Here is a 25876-nt window from a genome sequence, read left to right as displayed (position 1 = left end):
ATAATTTCAGGACAAATGAGGTATATGGAGTTTAGCTCATCTCTTCCAGAGTGCCATGCAGTTCTAAGTTTCTAATATTAGTCAGACCCTCAGGTAGTCACAGAAAGCATCTTTAAAAGCTTCGCTCAAATGCCATTTTCTCACAGACGCCTTCTCTAACTTCAAAGACTATGTTAGAATTCCCATCAAAAACTCTACTCTTGGGGCTGGCCTGGTGGCACAGTGGTTAAGTTTACACGCTCCACTTTGGCAGTCCAGGGTTTGCAGGTTCGCAGGACCTACGCACCACATATCAAGCCATGCTGTGGCAGGTGTCCCACATATAAAGTAGAGGAAGATGGGCACGGATGTTAGCCCAGGCACAATCTTCCTCAGCAAAAAGAGGAGGATTGGCAACAGAGGTTAGCTCAGGGCTAATCTTCCTCACCAAAAAAACAAAACAAAACCAAAAAAAAAAAAAAAAAAAAACCCTACTCTCAAATTCCTCCTATGTAGCATTTACCACAATTGCAATTCAACCATTAGTTGAACAACTTATTAGCATCTGTCTCCTCTGCTAGAATATAAAATCCATGAGGTCAGGGGCTATGTATATCTTTTTGAAAACTCAGCAACACAGAAGACACTCAGTAAATAGGTGCTGATGAATGGAATAAATAAATCAAGTTTAATCGGGGTTAAAAAGTTCATGTTTACAAAGTGAACCTTAAACAATTCTGTGTTTTCTAATCTTTTCAAAGACAATGCAATGACATAATAAGCAGTATAGTGTAGAGGTTAAAAGCAATTATTCTAGAATCAGATCGTGTATATTTTCTTCTCAGCTCTATAGCTACTAGTTGTGTGACCCTGGATAAGTTACATAACTTCTCAGTAACTTAGTGCCTCAGTTTCCTCATCTGTAAAGTGGGAATAATAGAACCTTCCTCATAGAGTTATTATAAGAATTAATAATATGCTTTAGTACAGCATGGTGACTATAGTTAATAACACTGTATTGCATATTTGAAAGCTGCTAAGAGAGTAGATCTTAAAAGTCCTCATCACAAGAAAAAAAGGCATTTATAACTATGTATGGTGACGGAAGTTAACTAGGTTTACTGTGGTGATCATTTCACAATACTTACAAACATCAAGTCATTATGGGGTACACCTGAAACTAATATAAGGCTATATATCAATTATACCTCAATTTAAAAAAATGTAGTATGTGTGCCTATTAAAGTTACAGTTCAGTCTTAAAAAATAATATGTTTTAAAAAGGATTGGCAAACAGGGAGCACTTTAAAAGTGCTGTTAAAAATTGTTTCGTGAAAGGGGCCGGCCCGGTGGCGCAAGCGGTTAAGTGCGCGCGCTCCGCTGCGACGGCCCAGGGTTCGCTGGTTCGGATCCCGGGCGTGCACCGACGCACTGCTTGGTAAGCCATGCTGTGGCGGCGTCCCATATAAAGTGGAGGAAGATGGGCACCGATGTTAGCCCAGGGCCGTCTTCCTCAGCAAAAAAAAAAAAAAAAAAAAAAAAAGAGGAGGATTGGCGGATGTTAGCTCAGGGCTGATCTCCTCACAAAAAAAAAAAAAAAAAAATTGTTTCGTGAAATATATAAATTTTAAAAAGAGGAGAAAAGAAAAAAAGAAAGTGAACCTTAAGAATACTAGAAAGCATTGCAAAAAAGATCACTCTCAGATGATTTTTGATGCAAATTTATATCTAACAAGTACTGGGAAGCAAAGTTAAGTTGTTAAAGCTTAAAACATAATTAAAGTTAAATTCAGTTTTCAGGGAAAAAAGAAAAAGACCTCCTCATACATCATGAAGCCGAAATTTTACTGATGCCCTAAACAACCAAGTCCTCATCCATATAGCTGAATGAATCAGAAACATCACCCAGAGAGGAGATTCCACCACAAAACTGCACTGACTGAAGGACCAAAATGAGAATTCCATAGTAAGTGATTACAGCTGTTCCAGCACAAACACCACCGACCATCCACGCCACGTTAAAGCTCCTGTCAAAAACCAAGAATTCTAAAATTTGATTTTGACAGTAATACAACATCTCCAAGCTGAGAAATAGCACAAGAAACTCTCTAAACCAGACACATAAATTAGAAAGGAAATAACATACAACTTGCATTTCTAGAACATTTTTTATCCTTTTCAAATAACTTTTATTATACCATCTCACTCTATCAACATGATAAATCTGTATGATTGGCAGGGCAGGCAATATTATTTCTACTTCACAAATGAAAAATGAGCCTAAGAAGAGACTGTTTCTTGTCTCAAGTCATTTTGGCAAATAATCAGAAGTAATAGTAAACAAAATGAAAAACTAATGTCACGTCATTTTATTCCTATGGGGAAGCCCTTATGCTTTAAAAGGGTATATTTCAGGGGCTGGCCTGGTGGCATATCAGTTAAGTTCACGCACTCTGCTTTGGCAGCCTGGGGTTCACGGGTTTGCAGGTTCAGAACCCGGGCGCAGACCGATGCACCGCTTATCAAGCCGTGCTGCGGTGGTGTCCCATATAAAGTAGAAGAAGATGGGCATGGATGTTAGCCCAGGCCTGATCTTCTTCAGCAAAAAGAGGAGGATTGGCAACGGATGTTAGTTCAGGGCTAATCCTCCTCACCCAAAAGAAAAAAAAGGGTATATTTCGGAGATACATAGGTTTTCAACTTTTGGAACCAAGATGTTAGGAAAAAAGGGAAAAAAGTGAAGTAAATTAGAAATATACATTTCAAGTAAAAATTCTTTAACCTAAAATGATGGGGGAGGACAAAATGATATGAAAAATCTGGATTAGTTTATAAGGCATATATACTTTTATAATTTCCATTTATTACAAATACTCTATAGATGAACTCCAACAGTTAGTGTATAATAGGCCTGAACAGTCCCTCCTCCTCTCACCTGCCTAGCCAATTCTTCTCATCCTTCAACATCCAACTGAAACTCTTTTTTCATTATGAAGTCTTCCTTCATAGACTACTCTAGCATCCAATGACATCTCTTGCCCTGCTCTGAATTCACAGCATCTTGTCAACATTTTTAATTGCGCTATTTTTTATTCTACTTTGAGTCAACTTTTGAACTAGAGACTCATACTGGCCTTTACCTTTCATTTTACTTTATTTTTTATTTTTTTGTGAGGAAGATTGGCCCTGAGCTAACATCTGCCAATCCTCCTCTTTTTGCTGAGGAAGACTGGCCCTGGGCTAACATCCATGCCCATCTTCCTCCACTTTTTTTTTTTTTTATATGGGACGCCGCCACAGCGTGGCTTGACAAGCAATGCGTTGGTGCGTGCCCGGGATCCAAACCAGCGAATCCCAGGCCACCGCAGCAGCAGAGCACACGCATTTAACCACTTGTGCCACTGGGCCGGCCCCTGATTTTACTTTTTTATGTGCTTTTACTTTGGCTCTGCAACTAGACTATGAACTCCTTGAGGACAAGAGCACAGTCTTATAAATGATATCCAAAATCCCCTGTGCACAAAATCTTGTAAGAAGGAAAACAGCAATGTTAAAATGTTTGCATCTGTCAAAGTAGTGCTATTTACTAAGTACCTATACTATGCTAAGCACTGGGAATACAAACCAACCTGATTTTTGCCCTCATGGAACTCACAGTCTAGTCAGGGATAATAAACGAGGAAGCAGGCAATTACTAAGAATTACAATGTATGTTAAATGCTACAATGGGGGTAACGTATAGCATATTTTTCCACTACCTTTGGGAAGAAAAATCTAACCCAAATTTGGGGGATCGAAGACAACTTCCTTGGTGAAGTCACAATTAAGATGAAAATTAAAGAATGAGTAGGAATAACCCACGGGAAAGGGTAGAGTGAAATACAAAAATTGTTCCAGATAGGGAAAACACATGCGAGGGCCTAACGGGTAAGAGTGAGCACAGTATCAGAGGAATAGAAATATATTATTTCAACACAGCTAAGGGTAACACAGCAGTATTGGTGGAGCACCAAACTAGGGAGTTCCTAGAAATAGAGAAACACATTTGTTCTTCCAGTATCTCAGTGCCTTCTGGGTCTACCATGGGGAATGCTATTACCATGCTCCTGCACTGGCCTAATCTCTACTAACTTCTCAAACATAACCTGAACTTTCTCCAAGTGTTATACATTTTTTAGTAATCTTGAAATACGAACATTCTTTTAGTTTGTGCTCAATCTTGCCATTTACTTGACATTTTAGAACACAACTATATGCCTGATAATGAAGTTTCTAAGTGGTCTATAATACCTAAGCGTGGTATCTTACACATATTTTTATTATCCATTCACTTGATTGTTTTACTTCCATCCAGGTATCTATTGAGAAGTAGGACTAGTTTATGGTGGGGTTTTTGTACAACCTTCCAATTGAAGAACTCTTTTGCCTCACATGCACTTATCTAGGTTAATAACACAGGAACATCCTTCTAAGATTTATTTTCCACTTCCATTTAAGTAATTTAAAAAGCTGATTGTTTTTACAAATGAAAAAACTGAAGCCAGAGTTTCTTTAGTCTGTTATTTGCCCCTCCTTATAGACTCTAAATCCCTTGAAAGCCAGCACCATATTTCATTTCATACATTTATCTCCCTTAGTGCCTGCTTCAGGCTCTTTGCATAACAAATAAACACTCAGTTAACTTTTTTTTTTCAGGAAAAGATTCACCCTGAGGTAGTATCTGTTGCCAATCTTCCTGTTTTTTTTCCCCTCCCCAAAGCCCCAGTACATAGCTGTATATTCTAGTTGTAACTCATTCTAGTTCTTCTATGTGAGCTGCCATCACAGCACAGCAACTGACAGACAGGTGGTGTGGTTCCGCGACCAGGATGCCAACCTGGGCCAAAGCGCTAAGCACTAAAATTTAACCACTAGGCCATCAGGGGTGGCTCTCAGTTAACATTTTTTTAATAGAAGAGAATCTCAGCATTTGGCCCCAAATACTTGTATTTTCTTGAATACAGAGGAAAAGAGGTATGATAAAGAAATAAAAGTAAATAAATAAATAGAAAAATCCAGGTAAATTAAAATGATGTACCTTTAACACCTCACTAATATACAATATAGTTACACTACTTGTCCTCAACCTTTTGCAATAAATAGCTTAAGATCACACTAAAAGTCAAACATATGCCACAAAACACCTTTCAGGTAAAGTAAATTAAAATGAAGGTCACTGACAAGCTTTTCAGAATTTCACTGAGTATCTAGGAAATACCTTGTACCTGGATAGGTACTGAAATAATTTTTTTGTTCCTAAATGATTCCTACCCTTGGGGTTTACATTCTATAGCTATTAAGACAAGTAGGACACATGCATCAAACAATTAAATATTTGTTTACTATCCATCTTATCAACTAGCATATATGTTCCATGAAGGCATAAGTTTGTTTCATTCACCATTGTATATTCAGTGCCTACAACAGTACCAGGCATGTGGGGGAACATCAATAAATATTTGTTGAAATGAAAGATAACTACAAGATAAATAACTTAGTGACCACAAAATGGCAGGATGAATAAGTGGGACAGACTGAAGACAAGAAGAATAATGTGGACTGGAGTAAGCAAATAAGTCTTCAAGGAAAATAGCTCTTGGGGGGGTAACAGGGTAGATGGATAAAAGTGGGGATGACTCAAAAAAAGATGCCAGAATGAGCAAACTAATAAATGTGAGCGTAATCATGGCAAGCGAGGGGGGAAAGGTTATCTGATGTAACTGTGAAGAGTGATATTTACCACTTAGCTGGCACTCAGTAAATGAAAAGTTGAACTAAATAAAGTTAGAGACTTAGGACAGGGCGAAATTGCACACTGGAAGATATCCTGAATAAGGCCATGTCATAGAGTTGCACAGTTTCACACTACACAAAAGTAACCAGCTAAGGAGCTTAGTGGGAACTGAAATTCAGTCTGCTTGCCAAGCCCTAAGTTTTGGCTTGCGGCTTTCCCTCTCAGAAGAAGGGAGACCTTTGAAAGGCAACCATGTGAAAAGGGGTATAGTGGAGCATGGTACTTTTTGCTCATTTCCTTAAAGGTATCATATAGGCTAATGATAGTGGGAGACTGAAAGACATGAAATTTATCATTTGGGTTTTATGAGGAATCAGAGGATTTTGCTGCTGTTGTTTCTTTCGGATATACATCCAAAAGGGATGACTTGAAATCAGTATAGTTTTTAGTTTGATTACTTCTATTTACTAGATTTCTGATTATAAAAATATTTATAATGGAAAACCTGAAAAATATATACAATAAAAATTGTCCTTAGATCTTACAAGTTAATGATAACTTGTTATCAACAAGTTAATGATAACTTGTTAACAATGTGGTGAGTTTTATTCCAGTATTTTGTCTATACACACTAACTGTACAGCACGGACTTAATATATGACTACTGCAAATATATACCTCTTTTAAAGAAAGATGAGATTAGGCTGGTTATGTATTCCTCTGTTTACCCTAATGTGCTGTTGTGACTTAACGAAGAGGTTTTTTTTTTGTGAGGGAGATCGGCCCTGAGCTAACATCTGCCAATCCTCCTCTTTTTGCTGAGGAAGACTGGCCCTGGGCTAACATCCATGCCCATCTTCCTCCACTTTATATGGGACGCCTGCCACAGCATGGCCTGACAAGTGGTGCGTCGGTGCATGCCCGGGATCTGAACCGGCGAACCACGGGCCACCACAGCAGAGCACGCACACTTAACCACTTGGGCCACTGGGCCGGCCCCAAGGAATAGTTTTTATCAGCCCACAAGATAAACAGGAGAGGGTAAGCAGATTGTAGAGGCAGACAGCAATAAGGAGAAGTGAAGAAAGAAAGGCAGTGTAAAAGTAATAAAAATGATGATGATAATATTTCTTTTTTGTGTGTGTGAGGAAGATCAGCCCTGAGCTAACATCCATGCCAATCCTCCTCTTTCTCTGAGGAAGACTGGCCCTGGGCTAGCATCCATGCCCACCTTCCTCTACTTTATACGGGACGCCGCAACAGCATGGCCTGACATGCCATGCGTAGGTGTGCACCAGGGATCTGAACCCGGGCCGCCAGCAGCAGAGCACGTGCACTTAACTGCTATGCCATGAGGCCGGCCCCGATAATAATATTTCTTTTTTTTTTTTTTTGTGAGATCAGCCCTGTGCTATCATCTGCCAATCCTCCTCTTTTTTTGCTGAGGAAGACTGGCCCTGGGCTAACATCTGTGCCCATCTTTCTCCACTTTTTATATGGGACGCCGCCACAGCATGGCTTGCCAAGCAGTGCGTCAGTACGTGACCAGGATCCGAACCAGCGAACCCCGGGCGGCCGCAGCGGAGCGCACGCACTTAACTGCTTGCACCACTGGGCAGGCCCAATAATATTTCTAACTCATATAGCATTACTATATGCCAAGCACTGTTCTACAAGTTTACATAAACTAAACTAGTATATCTTCACAACAACTCTACAATATAGGTACACTGCTGTTACCTCCTTTTACAGATTACAAAACTTGAGGCACAGAGGGGTTAAGTAACATGCCAAGGTTATACAGGTAGTAAGAGTCCCAGGATCTACCCCAGACAGTCTGGCTCCAGAGTCCATACTCTTAGCCACTATAATATATCGAGACGTTTTAACAGTGGAATTGACAATACATTATGATTGAACAGAAAGGAAACTGTACACCTTTGGTTTTCCCCAACTGTGTGCTCTTTGTAGACAAGGAATATGTTGATTGTTTTATTTCTAACGACAGTCAATAAACATTTACTGAATTGAAATGAATGGACAGTGAGCAGAACCAGCCAAGAACTTAGAAGCATCTGAAAGACTATTCAGGGCCGGCCCCATGGCTTAAGGTTAAGTGCGCACGCTCCGCTGCTGGCAGCCCCGGTTCAGATCCCGGGCACGCACCGACGCACCGCTTCTCTGGCCATGCTGAGGCCGCGTCCCACATACAGCAACTAGAAGGATGTGCAGCTATGACATACAACTATCTACTGGGGCTTTGGGGGAAAAATAAATAAAATTATGAAAGACTATTCAGGTTCATTCATTCCACATCATGTTCTCACCTTAAGCCTCTTCCAAATCCTCAGATCTTTCCTTATTAAAATCTACTTTATAACAAAAATCTGATAAACTTAACGATACAAAAGTATAAATCATGCATAAGCACTATCAATGGCATTTGAATTTACCAGTATCAAAACTTTCAGGATAAAGGCATGAAGTGGCTAATGCTGGAAACTCAGGTAGCAAAGATGAAAACATACCACTTTACCCTATGAATTTTATATATAATAGTTACATACCTTCCTGCCAGCCCTGGTGCTGAATAAGGAATAAAAACAAAGAGTTCGACTTGACAAGATTAATGCCTGAAAATTCTCCTGTGGCAAAGTACTTAGAAATCCTGGGTAGAACATCAGAAATGTCTTTTATAAATGCATAGCTGAACACTCAAGAAAGTAAAAGAAATCACTAAGGGGAAAAAGTGTTTAAGTGTGACCAGACAACTACTTTAACTTGCTGGATCACTGCTAACTCACTAACTAAGAGGTTTGGATTTTACAAGTCGTGGATAGGAGATCGTTTAGTTTGCTCTTCTTTTTCTAGTTTTTTAGGGTAGATGGTTTGGTTACTAATTTGAGATCTTTCTTCTTTTTTTACATTGAGATAACACTGGTTTATAACATTATATAAATTTCATGTGTACATCATTATATTCTAACTTCTGTATAGATCACATGGTATTCACCACCAAAAGTCTAGTTTCCATCTGTCACCATACATATGTGCCCTTTTACCCCTTTTGCCACCCCCCAGCCCCTTCCCCTCTGGTAACAACCAATCTTTTCTCTCTATCTAGATGTGTGTTTATCTTCCACATATGAGAAAAATCATACAGTATTTGTCTTTCTCTGTCTGACTTCTGCTTAGCATAAAACCCTCAAGGTCCACCCATGTTGTCACAAATGGTAAGATTTCACCTTTTTTTTATGGCCAAGTAGTACTCTGTTGTGTGTATATATACATACACCACATCTTCTTTATCCATTCATCCGTCGAAGGGTACTTAGGTTACTTCCAAGTCTTGGCTAGTGTGAATAATGCTGCAATGAACATAGGGGTGCATATATCTTTTTGAATTAGCGTTTTTGTGTTCTTTGGATAAATACCCAGAAGTGGAGAGCCGGATCATATGGTAGTTCTATTTTTTAAGTTTTTGAGGAATCTCCATACTGTTTTCCAGTGACTACACCAATTTACATTCCCACCAGCAGTGTACAAAGGTTCCCCTTTCTCTACATCCTCTCCAACACTTTTTATTTCTTCTTTTTTTAATAATAGCCATTCTGACAGGCGTGAGGTGATAAGAGATCTTTCTTCTTCTTTTTTTTTTTTTGGTGAGGAAGATCAGCCCTGAGCTAACATCTGATGCCAATCCTCCTCTTTTTTCTGAGGAAGATTGGCCCTGAGCTAGCATCCATGCCCATCTTCCTCTACTTTATATGGGATGCTGCCACAGCATGGCTCGACAAGCAGTGCGTCGGTGTGTGCCCGGGATCTGAACCGGCGAACCCCGGGCTGCCACAGCGGAGCACGCGCACCCAACTGCTTGCGCCACCGGGCCGGCTCCCTTTCTTCTTTTTTAAGATTGACATTTTACAACTATAAATTTCCCTCTAAGCATTGTTTTAGCTGCATCCCATATATTTTAGTATGCTGTGCTTTCACTATTCATCTCAACGCATTTTATAATTCCTTGGCTTTTTTCTTTGATCCACCGCTTATTTGAAAAGGTATTGTTTAATTTTCACATATTTGTAAATTTCCCAAATTTCCTTTGTTACTGATTTCTAATTTCATTCCACTGTTGCCAAAGAATATACCTTGTATGATTTCAATCCATTTAAGTTCATCAAGGTTTGTTTTGTGGCCTAAAATATGGTCTATCCTGGAGAATGCTCCATATGCCTTTGATAAGAATGTATACTCTGCTGCTGCTGGGTAGAGTATTCTGTAGAGGTCTGCTAGATCTGGTTGGTTTATAGTGTTGCTCAAGCCTTCCATTTCCTTGTAGTCTAGCTGGTTTATCCATTACTGAAAGTGAGGTATTAAAGTCTCCAACTACTATATCTGAATTGTCTATGTCTCTCTTCAATTCTGTCAGCTCATGCATTTTGGGGCTCTGTTGTTCCTGAGATTGGATTATCTCAACTGACCTCTTTCACTCAAGTTTGCTGATTCTTTTGCTAATTCAAATCTGATGTTGAGTCTCTCTAGTGAATTACTTTCAATTATTGTCCTTTTCTACTCCAGAATCTCTATTTGGTTCTTTTTTATAATTTCTATTTCTTTACTGCTATTCTCTACTTATTGAGACATTGTTTTCATACTTTCCTTTAGTTATTTAGACACAGTTCTTTTGATTCTTTGAATATACAATTGATCTTCATTATTTGCAGATTCTGTATTTACAAATTAGCCTACTTGCTAAAATTTATTTTTAAATTCAAAATTCAGTACTCATGGTGCTTTTGCAGTCATTCATGAACATGCACACAGTGGCAAAAAATTTGAGTCCCCTGGTGAACATGTTCCCAGCTAAGGTCAAACAAAGTGACGCTCTGCCTTCTGGTTTCAGTTCTCACACTGTAACAAGCAACTTTTTCACATTCTATTTAATGCCACTTCTTTGCATTTTTTGTGTTTTCCTTGGTGATTCTGCTGTTTAAAACAGCCCGCTAGTGTTGCAGTGTCGTCTAATGTTCCTAAGTGCAAGAGGCTGTGATGTGCCTTACAAGAAAAAACATATGCTAGATAAGTGTCATTCAAGCATGAGTCAAACAGTACTGTTGGCTGTGAGCTCAATGTTAATGAATCAGTAATATATATTAAATAAGGTGTCTTTAAACAGAAGCACACATAAAACAAGGTTATGTATTGATCAGTTGACAAAAATGTTGTGACCAGAGGCTTGCAGTAACCTAACCTTGTATTTCCTCTCAGAGCAATGGTTTCAGTATTTGCCAATTCAGTGGTTGCAGTGACTGTATAGAACATTACCACAAATAACAAGAATTGACTGTATTTGTAATAGCTGATTTAAAGTCCTTTGTCTACTAAACATCTGGGCATCCTCAGGAACAGTTTCTATTGGCTGCTTTCTTCCCTATGTATGGACTATCATGTTTCTTTATATGGTAAGTAGATATTTTAAATAATATATTGTGGCAACTCTGGAAATCAGATTCCCCCACCTCTTTAAGGTTTGTTAGTGTTACTATTTATTTGTTCAGTGTCTTTCCTGGAGTAATTCTGTGAAGTCTGTATTCTTTGTCATGTGAGGCCACTATAGTCTCTGCTTGGTTACCTTAATGGTCAGCTACATATTCAAGAAATTTGCTTAAATGCCTTGAATAAGTATGTTTCTCTGCTTTTGCCAAGCAGTTCTGTTTTGTGCGTTGGGGCACGCTTTCAGTATTTCAGTAGTCAGTTTATAACTCTGCCTTGCCTTTCATTTCCTACATGTGCAACACCTCAAGGTAATCAAGAGGTGAGGGATTGGAGCCTTCTCAGGTCATTCCTTGGCAGACAGCCCTGTACATGTGTGTTACCTTCCAGAGTCCTAGGAATATATCAGAGGTTTTCAAAGTCTCCTATGGACATCCCACATCCCAGTTTTTCTTTTTAATTTTTTTGGCCAGTCTCTTGTTTGTTTTTTTTTTTAAACATTTTCTTTTCTTTTTTTTATAATTTTAATTTTTCCCCCCAAAGCCCCAGTAGATAGTTGTATGTCATAGCTGCACTTCCTTCTAGTTGCTGTATGTGGGATGCGGCCTCAGCATGGCCGGACAAGCAGTACGTCGGTGCACGCCTGGGATCCGAACCCTGGCCGCCAGCAGCCCCGCGCGCACTTAACTGCTAAGCCACGGGGCGGTTGGCCAGGCTCTTGTTAGCCTGACTGGTAATGCCTCCTCAGACAACTGTCATGTTAAGCAATTATCACTGATTGTTTTTGACAAATGCCCTGAGGACAGAGCTTTTGGCAGAAGGAGCTCTGAGTCAAATAAAAACAAATCCTGAGAAGGCAGCTTTTCCGAAAGTAGCCCGATAGGCCAAATAGTGACAATTCTTTAGGCATTTTGCAGAGTTCAAAAACCATTCTGCTTCCTTGAGTGGCTTCTAGGCTGCTGGTTTTCACAGCTACCATAGTTTTGAGGCTGTTTGTTTTCAAGCCTCAGGAGAGGGAGATGGGAAGTAGGACAAGTTAAAATGCCACCAAACTCACTTGCTCTTACTGATATTCATCTGTTTTTCTTGAATAAAACCTCCTTGGATTGTGGTTAGCCTTTAGTTAATTTCCAGAGTTCTGAAAAAGTTAATCTCATTCATTCTCTGGTTTCAAATGCTGATTGACTTGGAACTGTTAATTTCCAGCTCAGACCTCTCCCCTAAGTCTCACATTGTGTGAATACTGTCTGCTCCCTTGTGTCTTATTTATCTTTGTATCCCCAGTGCCTAGCAGAGTCCGCCAATGAATATATGTTAAATGACTGGAGGCATGTCTATACTATTTCTTACAATAACATGTAAATCTAAAATTATCTCAAAATAAATGTCTAATTTTATTTAAAAAAAGAAAAGAAAAAAGATCATGTTGGCTATTGTAGGAAATGAACTGTGAAGACAAGAATAGATGCAATTAGAAGGATTTCATATTAATCGGGCAAACACCAATGGTATGACAGACAGCCAACTAGCATCAAAGAAGGTGGGTAGAGGCAGCATATCTGTCTTCCTAAGTTATTTTCATGCTTAGGCTACCAAGGTAAACTAGCATTCTGGCCAGTGCCATTACTGGAATATTTTATCATTTACCTTTCTCCAGAATAGTGGTTTTCAATCTAGTATTTTTCTATCAGTTCTGAAGTATAATGCAAATAATTTGTTCCTAATAACAGATTTTAAAAACTGAAGCTGATAAATGTTTTTTTCAAAAAGGAATCAAAGTGTATTTAAGGTTATCCATATAATAAGATTCATTTCACTTGCAACCTTGAGTAGGAGAAAGGTGGGAGTTAGAGTCAGCAAGCCTACATTTCACGTAACCCCGAGTCTACCTTTGGGAGAATCATCCCTGTTAGGTTCATAGACACGACCTCAAAAAAAAAGCTGTGCTTCTAAAAATTGGCTTCTTTTAAACTACAGCAATACCACAGACCAGCACTATGTTATCAAGTGGTCACATGTATGTTTCTTAAAGAAATAAATGGTCATTGATGTTTCTAATTAAACCCTCTGACTGTGTGTATCTGAGAGAAGCCTGAAATGTCCTACTGAATTCCTGAAAAAGATGTATCTGACTAACTCTCCATAACGACCCCTCCAGTGTAATCATACATCAACCAAAATACCCACACATAACCCATGAAAGTGGGACCAGAAGATCCAGATACATACTAAGTCCTGGGAAGATGTCTCTTCAAAGCTATTTAAAAGAACTCTGCTTTAGCAGATAAAATATTTATTAGGCAAACCCTCAAATTTTTCACACAGCCTTTCTACCTTTAGTGCATTTTTTGAGTGTACATTTCATTCCCCATATGATCTAAGGATAAGTAAAATTATTTAGATTTTAATATTAAATTTAATTATACACTTCGATTATTCCTTGTTCAGGATCCATTTTAATCTTGATTCTTATTTAAGCTACATCTGGAATTTCTACGCTTGTTTACTTTTTCTTCTACTCCCAAACTGAATTCCCAGTGGGTCCTGTTTAGATATATTTGCTCTGTTTATCATTTATACCTAGGTGACTGTGTCAATTCCCAACAGTGTTGTTACACTGATGGGTAGATTAGGTCCTGTTTTCTTTTCATTTTCCCCACCAAGAGAAGAAACAAGCCTCCACTACTGTGTCTATTAACTACATTAGACACTGAAGATCTAGTTCATTCAGGGATCAAGACTGAAATGGACCTTACCTTAACTATGCCAAAAACCCTGCTGATAGATTTCTTGGCTCTTCATAATAATAGAAGTGTTTCACGTTTAAAACATCATTAGCCTTCATATTATATGTGGAAAACTTGATCTTTGCAAAGATTTCCTCTTTCAGTAATGAAAAAAATATAGGAAATATCCACTTGGGACACTAGGCCATGGCCAAGTCTGTAACTTGCATTAAAATCCCTTCATATGTAAAATTAACAGAAATGTCATCTCATTCAATTCTAAATGAAGTATTTACAACCTAAAACTCAGTGATTCCATGGAGTTCTGAATTTTGGGTTTTGAATTTTGGCTTTCAAGCTGACCCTGTCAATTAATCTTAATTGTATGTGTCTGGCTAAATCTTCCCCAACAGAGGTTTCTCATTACACACACCCATTACTATGATACCCACAGGTGCCAACATACAAGTACTTTTATTCCCAGCTGTTGCTCAAGTTAATTTGACTTTTCTCCTGAACTCAGCTGAAGTAAATGGCAAATGTGTGTATCACTCTGCTACCTTAGGACATATGCTGATTTTAAACTCCAATTAATGAACATCTAGTGATTCATTAGTACTTTTCCAAAGCAAATTTTAAAGATTCTCTTTAATTCTGTTGTCACTTGCAAAAGGAAACATCACGGGATGAGAGACTAATTACGATGGTACCAGTGTTCCTTTCAAAATAATTTTATGATGTGTGCTAAATGTTTCTGCATTGATATATTTAACAAATTAATCCCAAACATTATAAAAATGTTGTAAATCATACCTATATATATATAAATATGAATGGAATGATTTACCACCATGATGTTTCCTATTAAAGCATGGCTCATCAGTGTTTACCAACTGGAAATAAGTTGTACAGTGGAAAGAGGGCTAGCCAGGGAGCCAGGAGATCTGTGTTCTAGCCTGGGCTTGGACTGCATAATTAGCTTAATGCAGGTAGGGCCTTGGAAACATTATCATCTTGGCCTTAGTTTCATCACTGGTAAAACATGGAGGGTTAAACTAAATGATATTTAGTAGTTATAATACACTGGAAAATCTGATTCTTGCAGAGTAAAGATCAGCAAACATTTACTGTAAAGGGCCAGACTGAAAATATTTTCAGCTTTGCGAGCCAGATGGTCTCTGTTACAGCTACTCAACTCTGCCGTTGTAGAGGAAAAACAGCCATAGATAATAAACAAATGGGCATGACTGTGTTCCAGTTAAACTTTATTCACAAAAACAGGTAGTTGGGTGGATCTGGCCCACAGGCCAGAGTTTGCCAACCCCTGTTGTAGAGAATCAAATCACACTTCTTATAATCCAGTTCCTTGCAAACTCAACAAATTTGTTGAAAGAAATTATATAACTTTAGGAAAAAAATCCTGTTTTCTTGAATTGTTATTAATAAACCAGAAAAGATCATGTATAAAACAAAGCTGACTTTCTTCCCATACCTTCCCCTTTGCCGTCCTAGTCAATAACAGAACACTCGCATTCTTCCAGGTCTTATGAGTCTCTTGAAGGCATTTTTGCAGATTATCTTCTATTTTTGTCCTGTCAGCAAGTCCTATCCTTTCCCTTCTTGCTAACTCTTATCTATTCTCCTAAACCTAATATATACTCTGTCTAGGCTTCCTAAAACATTGTTTCAGTCATTTCACTTCCTACCTTCAAAACCTTCCTAATTTCTACTGCATCAAATCCAAGCTCTAATGCATTGGAGTTTCCAAGGCCTTTCTTTTCCCCCAGGTCTTATTTCTCACAAGACCTCAACACCCACTCTGCCCCAGGCAAGGTGTTCTCTAGTGGGTACCTGCAAAGTACACGTTCATTTCTGTGCCTTTACTACCACAGTCAGTTATCCCACAACCATTCTTTCTACGCATCCAAACTCCATTATTTCAAGGTCCAACTCAAGGATCAATTTTTATAAAGCCTTATATGCCACTCTACAAAGATACTCTCTATTTCTACACTTCTACTGAATTTAGGGACAGTATCATATAGCTGCTTACAGCTACATATAGAAGATAAGATACTACTTATCTTCCTATAACTGTTTCTGAAAATCGAATTAGGCCACACACACTCTTCTGTATTTGCAAATCCCTAATACAATGCTCGCAACAAAATAGTTTCAAATAAACAAGGCTGAGAGATTAAAGAAAGAGTTGGTATTGTTATAGGATAAAGAGGAATCAAATCGAAGGCCTAGGATTTTTGCTTCTGAATTCTCCGGCATATCATCAGGTGCTGAGAATAACCATTACTATATCTTACTCTGATTAAGTTTCACAAACACAAAATATCACAGCAGTTATTAGAGGTAAACAGTCTCCCGTCTCTTTACCCTTCCCAACACTACAAATATGTAAATTAGCATACATGCTTACAGTTAGTCTCTTATGAGTACCTACTATGTGGCTAAGTATTCTTCTAGAATGTAGGGATAGAGCAGTGAACAAACCTATGTCCCTGTCCTTATAAGGTTTTCAATCTAGTAGGAGGATATAGAGAACAAGCAAATATGACGTCCAGTGGAAGTAGTAGTAATATGTACTATAAAGAAAAGACAGATAGATAAAGGGACAGAGAGTGATGGGGGCCACTGTATACATTTATAATAATGACAGCAGATATTTATTGAAGAAAAATAGGAGAGAGTAAGGGGATAGGGTGTTATTTTAGATGGGACAGTGAGGAAGGCCTCTCTGATATGGCAATATCGAGGAGAGATGTGAATGATATAAGGGAATGAGCCATTCAAATTATCTTGTGGAAGGGCATTCCAGGCAGAAGGAACAGCACGTACAAAGCTCTAAGGCAGGAATATGGTTGGCCTGTTCAAAGAACAGCAAAGATAAGGTGGCTGGAGAGCAGTAAACATTAAAGGTCAGAGATGGTTAGAGAAGCAGCCAGGGACCATAGCACATACAATAAAGACTTCTGGATTTATTCTGAGGGAGTTGACAAGCTGTTGAATGATTTTGATCAAGGGAGTGACGTGGCCTGACTTAAAGTTTTAAAAGAGATTATTCTGGCTACTTTTGGGAAGAATAAAATGTAGAGGGCAAGACTGAAAGCAAGTACACCAGTTAGGAGCCTTCTGGATTCATCACTGTATCCCCAATGCCTAAGATGGCACTTGGTATATAAACCCTCAGATATATACCACCTAGGATAATGCTTATTATTCTGTATCTTTAATATAATATTAGTGGTAGCATACCAAACTCAGATTTGATTCTCAGCTTAACCACTTTAAGCCTTATAACCATGAACACATTACTTAATCTGAGCCTCACCTTCCTCACCAATAAAAATGGAGCTACCTAAGAGTTGTTGTGAGGATTAAATGTGACAGTGTATATAAAGCATTTAGCATAGTGCCTAACACATAGTACGGACTCAAAAAAATGGTAGCTGGTTATTCACTACCTGCCCTGCCTCCCACCACCTCCAATATTGAGAATATAGTTAGAAGGCAACTGACTTCATTCAGAAGAAAGCTCATAAAAACAAATAAGCACTAATATCAGAAGTATCAAGAGCTTAGCTGTGGACATGTTAAGTTTGAGATGTTATTAGCTATACAAGTAGAGACAGTGATTAGGTAGTTGGATATGAGTCTGGAGTTCAAAGGAGAGGACTGGGCTAGAAATAAAACATTTGGGATTCAGACCACAGTTAGTATTTAAAGCCATGAATCTAGATGAGATCACCAAAGGAATAAGGGTAGATAGAAAAGAGAAGACACGCAAAGACAGAATCCTAGAGTACTGGAACGTTTACTCATCAGAAAGATGAAGAGGAAGAACAAGGTAGAAATGAGCAAGAGCAACCAGCTGGGTAGAAAGAAAACCAAGAGAGTGTGGTACCCCAGAAGCCAACTGGAAAACTCTGTTAAAGTTTAAAAGACAAAGTTAAGAAGTCAGATTGAGTAAGATGAAAACTGAGAAATCATCATTGGATTTAGTGATGTGGTGGACTGGCAGGGATGAACACCACATAGAATGTGTTCAAGGAGAAAAATGTTAAACAGTAAATTCAGTCAATTCATTCAAGAAAGTATGCTGAAAGGCCAGGAGTGAAAGGCGGGGCAGCTGGAAGGGGAAGTAGAACATAAAGATTTCTTTCTTTCTTTTCTTTTCTTTTTTTTTTTGTGAGGAAGATTAGCCCTGAGCTAACATCAGTTGCCAATCCTCCTCTTTTTGCTGAGGAAGATTGGCCCTGGGCTAACAGCCGTGCCCATCTTCCTCTATTTTATATGGGACGCTGCCACAGCATGGCTTGATGAGTGGTACGTAGGTCTGCGCCTGGGATCTGAATCTGCAAACCCCGGGCCACTGAAGCGGAGCGCACGAACCGGGCCAGCCCCAAGATTTCTTTTTTAAAAATGGAAGAAATAACATCATAAATGCTGACAGGATGGTTACAGCAGAGGGGGAAACTGATGATGCAGTAGAGAAAAGGAGAACTGCTGTAGCATTATCCTTGAGGGGGCAAGAGCAGATGGGATCAGATACAGAGTCAAAGGGATTGGCCTTAGCTGGGAGAACAGATACAGTTTATCCTTGGTAACAGAAGAGAAGGTGTATATGCACAGATGCAGGTAGGTGAATAGACGTCATGGAAGGAGCTTATGGAAATTCTCTTCCAAGTGCCTCAATTTCCTTAGAAAAACAGGGAGAAAGTTCATCAATGGAGAGTGAGATGGGGCAGAAGGTATTAAAGCACAGGTTTGAAGAAAACGGAAAAAGTATGAAATAGTAATCTCAGAGTGGGAGAGTGAATGAACTAAAGAAATGTAGTGTGACTGAATTAAAAGTAAAATCAGTGGGCAGATTTTTCTCCACCCAAGTTTGGCCCCACTGGTGCAGGTAAAAATATAGAGTAGGTGGGGATTCAGGGATAATCAGGATACCGGTTAGTCAAATAAGTACAATTAAGGGAAAGATCAGCAGAAGAACTGAGGGTGTACGAAAGGGAGTGATAACAACTGACCATGGAAAAGCAGAGTAAACAGGGAAGTGAGTACATGAGGAGGATGAGGGAGAGCGAAAAGGTGACAGGATCAATAGATTCTTGGTCTTGGTGGAGTCTGTATATTAAAGGGAGTAAGGAGGAAAAACTGAGAGGTGCATTTGGAAAGTAGCATATTTATAGTTGAAATCGTCATAGAAGTTTAAGAATTACTACAGCATAAAACTAGATCCTTGGGATTCCTACATTTAATAAGAAAATTCAGTGTAGAGGTAGAACGAGAACCCTTATGTCAGATCTGAATGGCAGGTAAGAGAATTAAAGGTGGATGATGGAATATAGCCTAGGAATTCCTCATTTTTCTCTGTATAATTTATCAAAAACTTTTAGAGAAAATGACTTCCAACTTTTCTAAGGAAAACAATGATTCAAGTAAAAAAAACTATTTTAAACTATAAAATAGTTAAAAAAAAAAAACAACTCAATCACTTTATTATTTTCCATGATATCCAGTTTGTCCACTGCACCGTTGTTCAAAATGTATTCATGGGTTCCGAAGTCCTACACTTCTCTGCTTACACAGTTAAATGTATAAAGTAATTTAAGTTCAAGTTATGTGCCATTCTCTTTAGTTTGTCCCTTGACGCCAGTATTAATAATTTCTGCATTTCCCAAACATAGAGAAATCATTACTTTAAGAAGAAAAAACAGGGGCCGGCCCGGTGGCATAGCGGTTAAGTGAGTGCGCTTTGCTGCTGGCGGCCCAGGTTTGGATCCCCGGTGCACACCGACGCACTGCTTTTCAAGCCACACTGTGGTGGCATCCAATATAAAGTAGAGGAAGATGGGCACGGATGTTAGCCCAGAGCCAGTCTTCCTCAGCAAAAAGAGGAGGATCGGCAGATGTTAGATCAGGGCTGATCTTCCTCACAAAAAAAAAAAAGATGAGAAAACAACTTTCACATTTAAAGATTTCAAAGCAAACCATCACCCAAACACATAAACATCCATCTGCATATTCTTTGATTTCAAAGCAAACCATCACCCAAATACATAAACATCCATCTGCATATTCTTTAATTATCTACTTTTCAAATCCACCTACAACATATAACTTTATATTCAATCTGTTGAACAGTTAAATATACAATTAAAATGGTACTTTTCCGTAGCCTGAAAAAAAAACGAGTCTTGGTTTTTATCCTGCCATGCAACATTTATCAAAATCTATTAAATTCATAGTAAGTATGAATGACAATAGCAGTTATTCGCTTTACTCACCTCCTTAATAGCATCTTCATTAGGGAGAATGGAACATAAGCATGTGATATACGCTTGCTGAAAGGATGACACATTTGAAATTTCTTTAGATTCTGCACACAGTTTTGATAAGGCAGTAGCCTGGGGGATGCAGTTAGATTTCAACAAATGTTTTATTCGCATTTGCAGAAAGGAAGGTCCTTCTTGCGCAATCAACTTATTGACTAGAAAAAAGAAAAAATAAAACAGTTTAAAATAACATGTTATGGTTGTTAAGATGAAACTTTGATATCTTTTGTTGTTGTTGGTTTGTTTTTAGTGAATAAAAATTGCACTGATATAACTCGGAAGTTTATTCTGGTCTCAATACTCATCTAACAGAGAGCAAAATAAATTAATTTTGCTAATGATTTCTACATTACTTAGTAGTTTTATTTTGAACACCAAACCTTTTAATAAAGCTACTAACATTTCATCAAAATTCATTATTTAACCTTCTCCTCCCTCACTTTCTGATAAGGATAGTAAGCAATAGTGAAATGAACTGTAAGCATAAGAGCAAGAAAAAGAGGCAAGTAACCTATGTAATATTAACAACTACCACTTGAACACTATGAGGTACCAAGTTTAAGCTGAGTGTTTTTATATTATTTATTTATTATTAATTATTATTATCTCATTTATTTATTATTATTATCTCATTTATTCTTTACACCACCACCAAGGCAAGTATTATTATCCCCAGTTTAAGGTTAGGAAAATTAATATTCAGAGAAATTAGGTAACTTGCCAAGGATTCCAAAGCCAGTGGTGCTCTTTCCTCTAAACCAGGCATTTCTCAAAGTGTGTTCCATCGACCAAAAGACCTGAGAGATATTCCTAGAAGAAAAAAGGATTCCTTGGTCAAATCTCTGAACAGTCCTGCAATAAAGAAAACTGTTCATTTTTACTTAACCCAATGTTTCCCAAACTGATTTGACCAGAGAACCCTTTTACAAATATTATCAGTATAGTGTACTGATGATGTTCCCAGTTCAGTACACACTTTGGAAAATGCTGCTCTGAGTAGTACTGAATATTAAACACCTGAGCACTGATTTGTACAATGTTCTGGACAAGCCCTCGATTTATGAATACTAGATACTCAACAAGTGGGTGGCATCATTACATAGTATTATTTAAAGAATAGAGGTGGGAATATTGCATGTCAAACAAACTGTTTCAGGTAGTTCATCTAGAATAGTGTTTCTCAAACTTTAAAGTGGCCTCTGAATCACCTGGGGAATCTTATTAAAATGCAGATTCTAATTCAGTAGGTCTGAGATGGGACTTGGAGATTTCTGCTTTTCTAACAACCCTCTCAGGTGATACCCATGCTGCTAGGTCTACAGGGGACATATGGAGTAGAAATCATTAATATTAATGATAAACCACTGAGGTGGGGCATACACCATTGGCCCAATCTTAACTACATAGCACAATCAACTGGAGAGTTTTTAAAAGTCTCCTTTTTTAAATCGGTAACACCATATATGCACATCACACAAAATTCAAAAGGCACACAAAAAAGTGTACCGTTAAAAGCTGTCTCCCTTCTACCCTGATTCCAGTCCCCTAGTCTCCCTCCCGAAGAAACCATTCCAAATTCTTGTTTATCCTTCCAGAAATATTCTGAGTACAGAAGACATATTTCTTTCCTCACTTAATGTATCATACAGGTCATTCTATCATCACCGTACATTTACAGCTACCGCAATACTTTTAACAACTGAATAGTATTCCACTGTATGGATGTACTATAATTAATTTAACCAATCTCCTACTGATAAACTTGCAAGCTCTTTCCAATCTTTGGCAATTGTCAATAATGTTACAATTTACAGCCCTGTACACAGGCCATTTCACATATGCGTGACTACTATACCTATAGAAAAAAATCCTAGAAGTAGAACTCCTGCCAAATTCTTCCCCAGAGATTGCACCAATTTCTACTCCCACCACTTACAGGTGGAAGGTGCCCATTTCCTGCAGCACTTCAAAAAGGTCTGGATTCCAGAGCTCCAACTCTGGAGCTTTTGATTTAGCAGGTGAAGTCAGGACCTCCGGGGGTCGGGGGTTGGCGTAGGCAGGGGAGGGGATGTTGTTTTGGTTTTAAATGCTACAGATACTCTAACATGTAGTCAAGGTCAAAAAGCATGGTTGGAAAACATCACTTTCACTTGGACTTCTCCATTTTAGTCCCCCAAAATGAACTCACAATCATATCTCCTACACAAACAGCTCCTCATTCTTACTTCTATTTTCCCTAACAGTATTCTCTCAATCATACAGAAATGAAATTTTGGCATTATCCTTCCTTGCCAACTCCTTCCTCAAGGAAATCAACTTAGTTATTGTGCCCAAGCAATTCTTTTTACAACTCTCTCCAATCTAATTCCTCCATATTATTTCCTGCAACCCCTATATCCTATTCTGCCTAACATCAGATTCTGCTCTATTTATCGGCCCTACCAGGTTGTAAGCATTTTCACAAATCCCACACCTGCAAACAGGCATGTAGTCTACACAACCCCCTCACCTTCTAAATTCCCACAGCATTTTATCTCTTTCACCACACTTGGTTTTCTCTTTAAGTACAGTCATAAAGGATTACAGATCTCAGGTTTTGGAATCACCAATCTGAGGCTAAATCATGGCTCTGACACATACTAGCTGTGAGACTCTTGGACAAATTAATTGACCTCTCTGAGCCTCAAGTTTCATCTGTAAAAAGGTTAGTAATATCCACCTCACAGAGATGAAAAAATCATAAATGAAATACCAGTAATGCAGATATGACACTTAGCACAGAATAAATGCTCAATACTAGTTGCTATTATCTGTCTCTGATATCTTCCTTATTACATTATTAGCAATTTGTGAACAAATACCATGTCTTGTTAACTTTTGTATTCCCTACAGCACTAAGCACATTGTCTTGTATATTAAGAGATGTTTAATAAAACCATGTATTTTGCAACTGAATGGTTGTCACTCCTCAATCAAAAACTTTTATTATCTCCTCACCTGGGCTCAAATTCTGCCTCCAACATTTTAACCACATGGCCTTGGACATCTGTAATTTCTCACTTGCTTTATGGATTAAACGATATAGAAAGCACTAATACAATGCCCATTACATAGCAGGTACTCTATAACTTGTAGCTATTATTTCTATGAGGTAAAACTACTTTACTCAATATATTACAACCACAGTTAAACTGCTATGTCAATTTTTAACATACACATCATGGGGCCAACACGGTGGCACAGCGGTTAAGTGCATGTGCTCCACTGCGGCAGCCCGGGGTTCGCAGGTTTGGATCCCGGGTGCACACAGGTGCACCGCTTGTCAGGCCATGCTGTGGTGGCGTCCCATATAAAGTAAAGGAAGATGGGCATGAATGTCAGCTCAGGGTCAATCTTCCTCAGCAAAAAAAAAAAAAAAAAAAAGAGGAGGATTGGCATTGGATGTTAGCTCAGAACTGATCTTCCTCAAAAAAAAAAAAATACAGATAAATCTTGCATTTTAAAAATCATTTTAAGTTTTGTTAAAATCAATTTTTTTTTGGCAACGAATATTGGCCCTGAGCTAACATCTGTTGCCAATCTTCCTCTTTTTGCTTGAGGAAGATTGTCCCTGAGCTGACATCTGTGCTCATCTTCCTCTATTTTGTACATGGGACACCACCACAGCATGGCTTGATGAGTGGTGTGTAGGCCGAGATCCGAACCCACAAACCCTGGGCCGCCGAAGCAGAGCACACAAACTTAACCACTACACCACGGGGCCAGCTCCCCAAAATCAATTTTTACTTAACTTTATTTTTTAAAAGGAAATCCATCCATACACTTCAATATTTAAAGTGATATAATAAAATGTACACTGAGAAGTCTCATTCCTGATCATGATCCTTTCTGTATTTTTATTTTTTTCAAACATTTTAATACAAAAAAATTTTTAATCATATATCCTCTCCTCCATCTAGATTCAACAACTGACCTGTTTTGCTATATTTCTTTATCTAGCTTTTCTTTTTCCAAACCATTTAAAAGTAAGTTGCAAACATCATAATAGTTTACCTAGAATATATTTCATCATGTAAAAAATGGTAATATTTAAGGTCCAGTTAAAAAGCAGCTTTTTTTTTTTTCTTTTTTAACAGGAAAGCCTGCTTTTGTTTTTACTGGAGGGTCAGGTAGCACATGACAATTCATAAAATGGCTCCAGAGGTAGGGAGTAGGGGTAGAAGAGAAACAAAAAATAAACTGGGGTTGGAAAGAAAAACAACTAGGAGGAGGTAGAGCTGGCTGGTTCCTTCTCAGCCTGATTTAGGGGAGGGAGATGGTGCCTTTCCTTCACACCTTGGTAGCGGAGAGAGAAAAAGAAGCAAAGGTTGTTGCTTTGGCCCTCTGAGTCTCAAGGAAAAGGGGGAAAAGCCAGTGTTTTGATGTCATGAATCATAGGAAAGAGGGGGAAGAGGGTGCTAGGTAGGGTATAGCTCAGCTGGAAAAACTGGCAGATACCAGATGGTAGCTCTGGGTGTCCTTTGAGTTAGAATCACTCCAGTATGGCGGTTGGGGGGACCCCCACTGTTGATGTGGGATGAGGTCCCTGGGCTGTGGCCTGCTTGGGTCCAGGCGGCTGCTACCATCGCCACTGTGGCTCAGACGGTGAACCATCAATGGGGCTTTGGCTGGGCTTGGCCTCACCATCCCCACCTTCTATGGTAGGCTGCTGAGGTGGAAAGGCCTTCAGTACCTGGGCCAGAATCCGGGTGGAGGGGCCCACTCATTTCCCTGCTGATCATGCCAGGCAGAAGCGTCAACAACCAGTACTTATTACACACTTCAGTAATAAACTGGGTTTTTTTCTGGGGAGGCGGGGGGGGGGGGGGTAAAATTCAAGACTTGAAGGCAGAAAAAAATAAAAATCTTATAGACTTTTCTTTTACTCAAAAAACTAAACTGAAAAGCGTTTATTGAGTTACATAGAGGTTAAAAAATGTGTATTTTTATACTTCTGATTACTATGTTATTGAACAGAAGACAATGAGATGTTAGTCATTGCCTTCTGGCATCAAATATGTTAGTATATGGGCCGCAAGGGCAGTGGAGCAATACAGGAAGCTTTCTAATCTTCTGATCTGAAATTAGGGTAAGGGCCAACTGAGAAAGTAGGCAGGCCACAGGCTGCCCACCACTTATATTGGGGTTCTCAGAAGAATTCCTTAGATATGTAGGTATTCTGTTCCCATTCAGAGTCTTATAGAGAGTGGGTGCTTAGTCTTTACTGAATAGATATAATACCATGGAATGTCAGGTGAACGGTGCTTCTCCCCATTTCTTGATTTTTTTCTATGTGAAAAGAAATTAAGTACTATTAACTCCTGAGGTGGGGTGATATATTTGATTAGTACATCAGGGGAAAATAAACTGGGGATATTTAACAGAACTCCACCCTTTTTCCTCTTGGGCTTGGACCTGTCTACAGAGACCACGCGTTCTTCTCTGCCCTAGTTAGGCCTTATCTGAACTGGGATCTGCCTAATTCTGGGGTATTTTTGAAATTATTTGGCTCTGTC

General features: G+C 38.7%; 1 protein-coding gene across 1 annotated transcript in view; it reads right to left on the bottom strand.

The window, feature by feature from the left end:
• The window catches only part of RLF (RLF zinc finger), a 77315-nt gene that overhangs the window by 16491 nt on the left and 34948 nt on the right, over positions 1 to 25876 (bottom strand). The window contains exon 5 of the mRNA XM_058553789.1: positions 20274 to 20476. Coding sequence (XP_058409772.1) covers positions 20274 to 20476 — 203 coding nt within the window. The remainder of the gene's footprint in view (positions 1 to 20273; positions 20477 to 25876) is intronic.

The sequence above is a fragment of the Diceros bicornis genome, chromosome 13, assembly GCF_020826845.1.
Source record: "Diceros bicornis minor isolate mBicDic1 chromosome 13, mDicBic1.mat.cur, whole genome shotgun sequence".
In the NCBI taxonomy this organism is placed as follows: domain Eukaryota; kingdom Metazoa; phylum Chordata; class Mammalia; order Perissodactyla; family Rhinocerotidae; genus Diceros; species Diceros bicornis.
The sequence above is the reverse complement of the archived record's forward strand: the minus strand, read 5'-3'. Positions and strand labels throughout refer to the sequence as shown.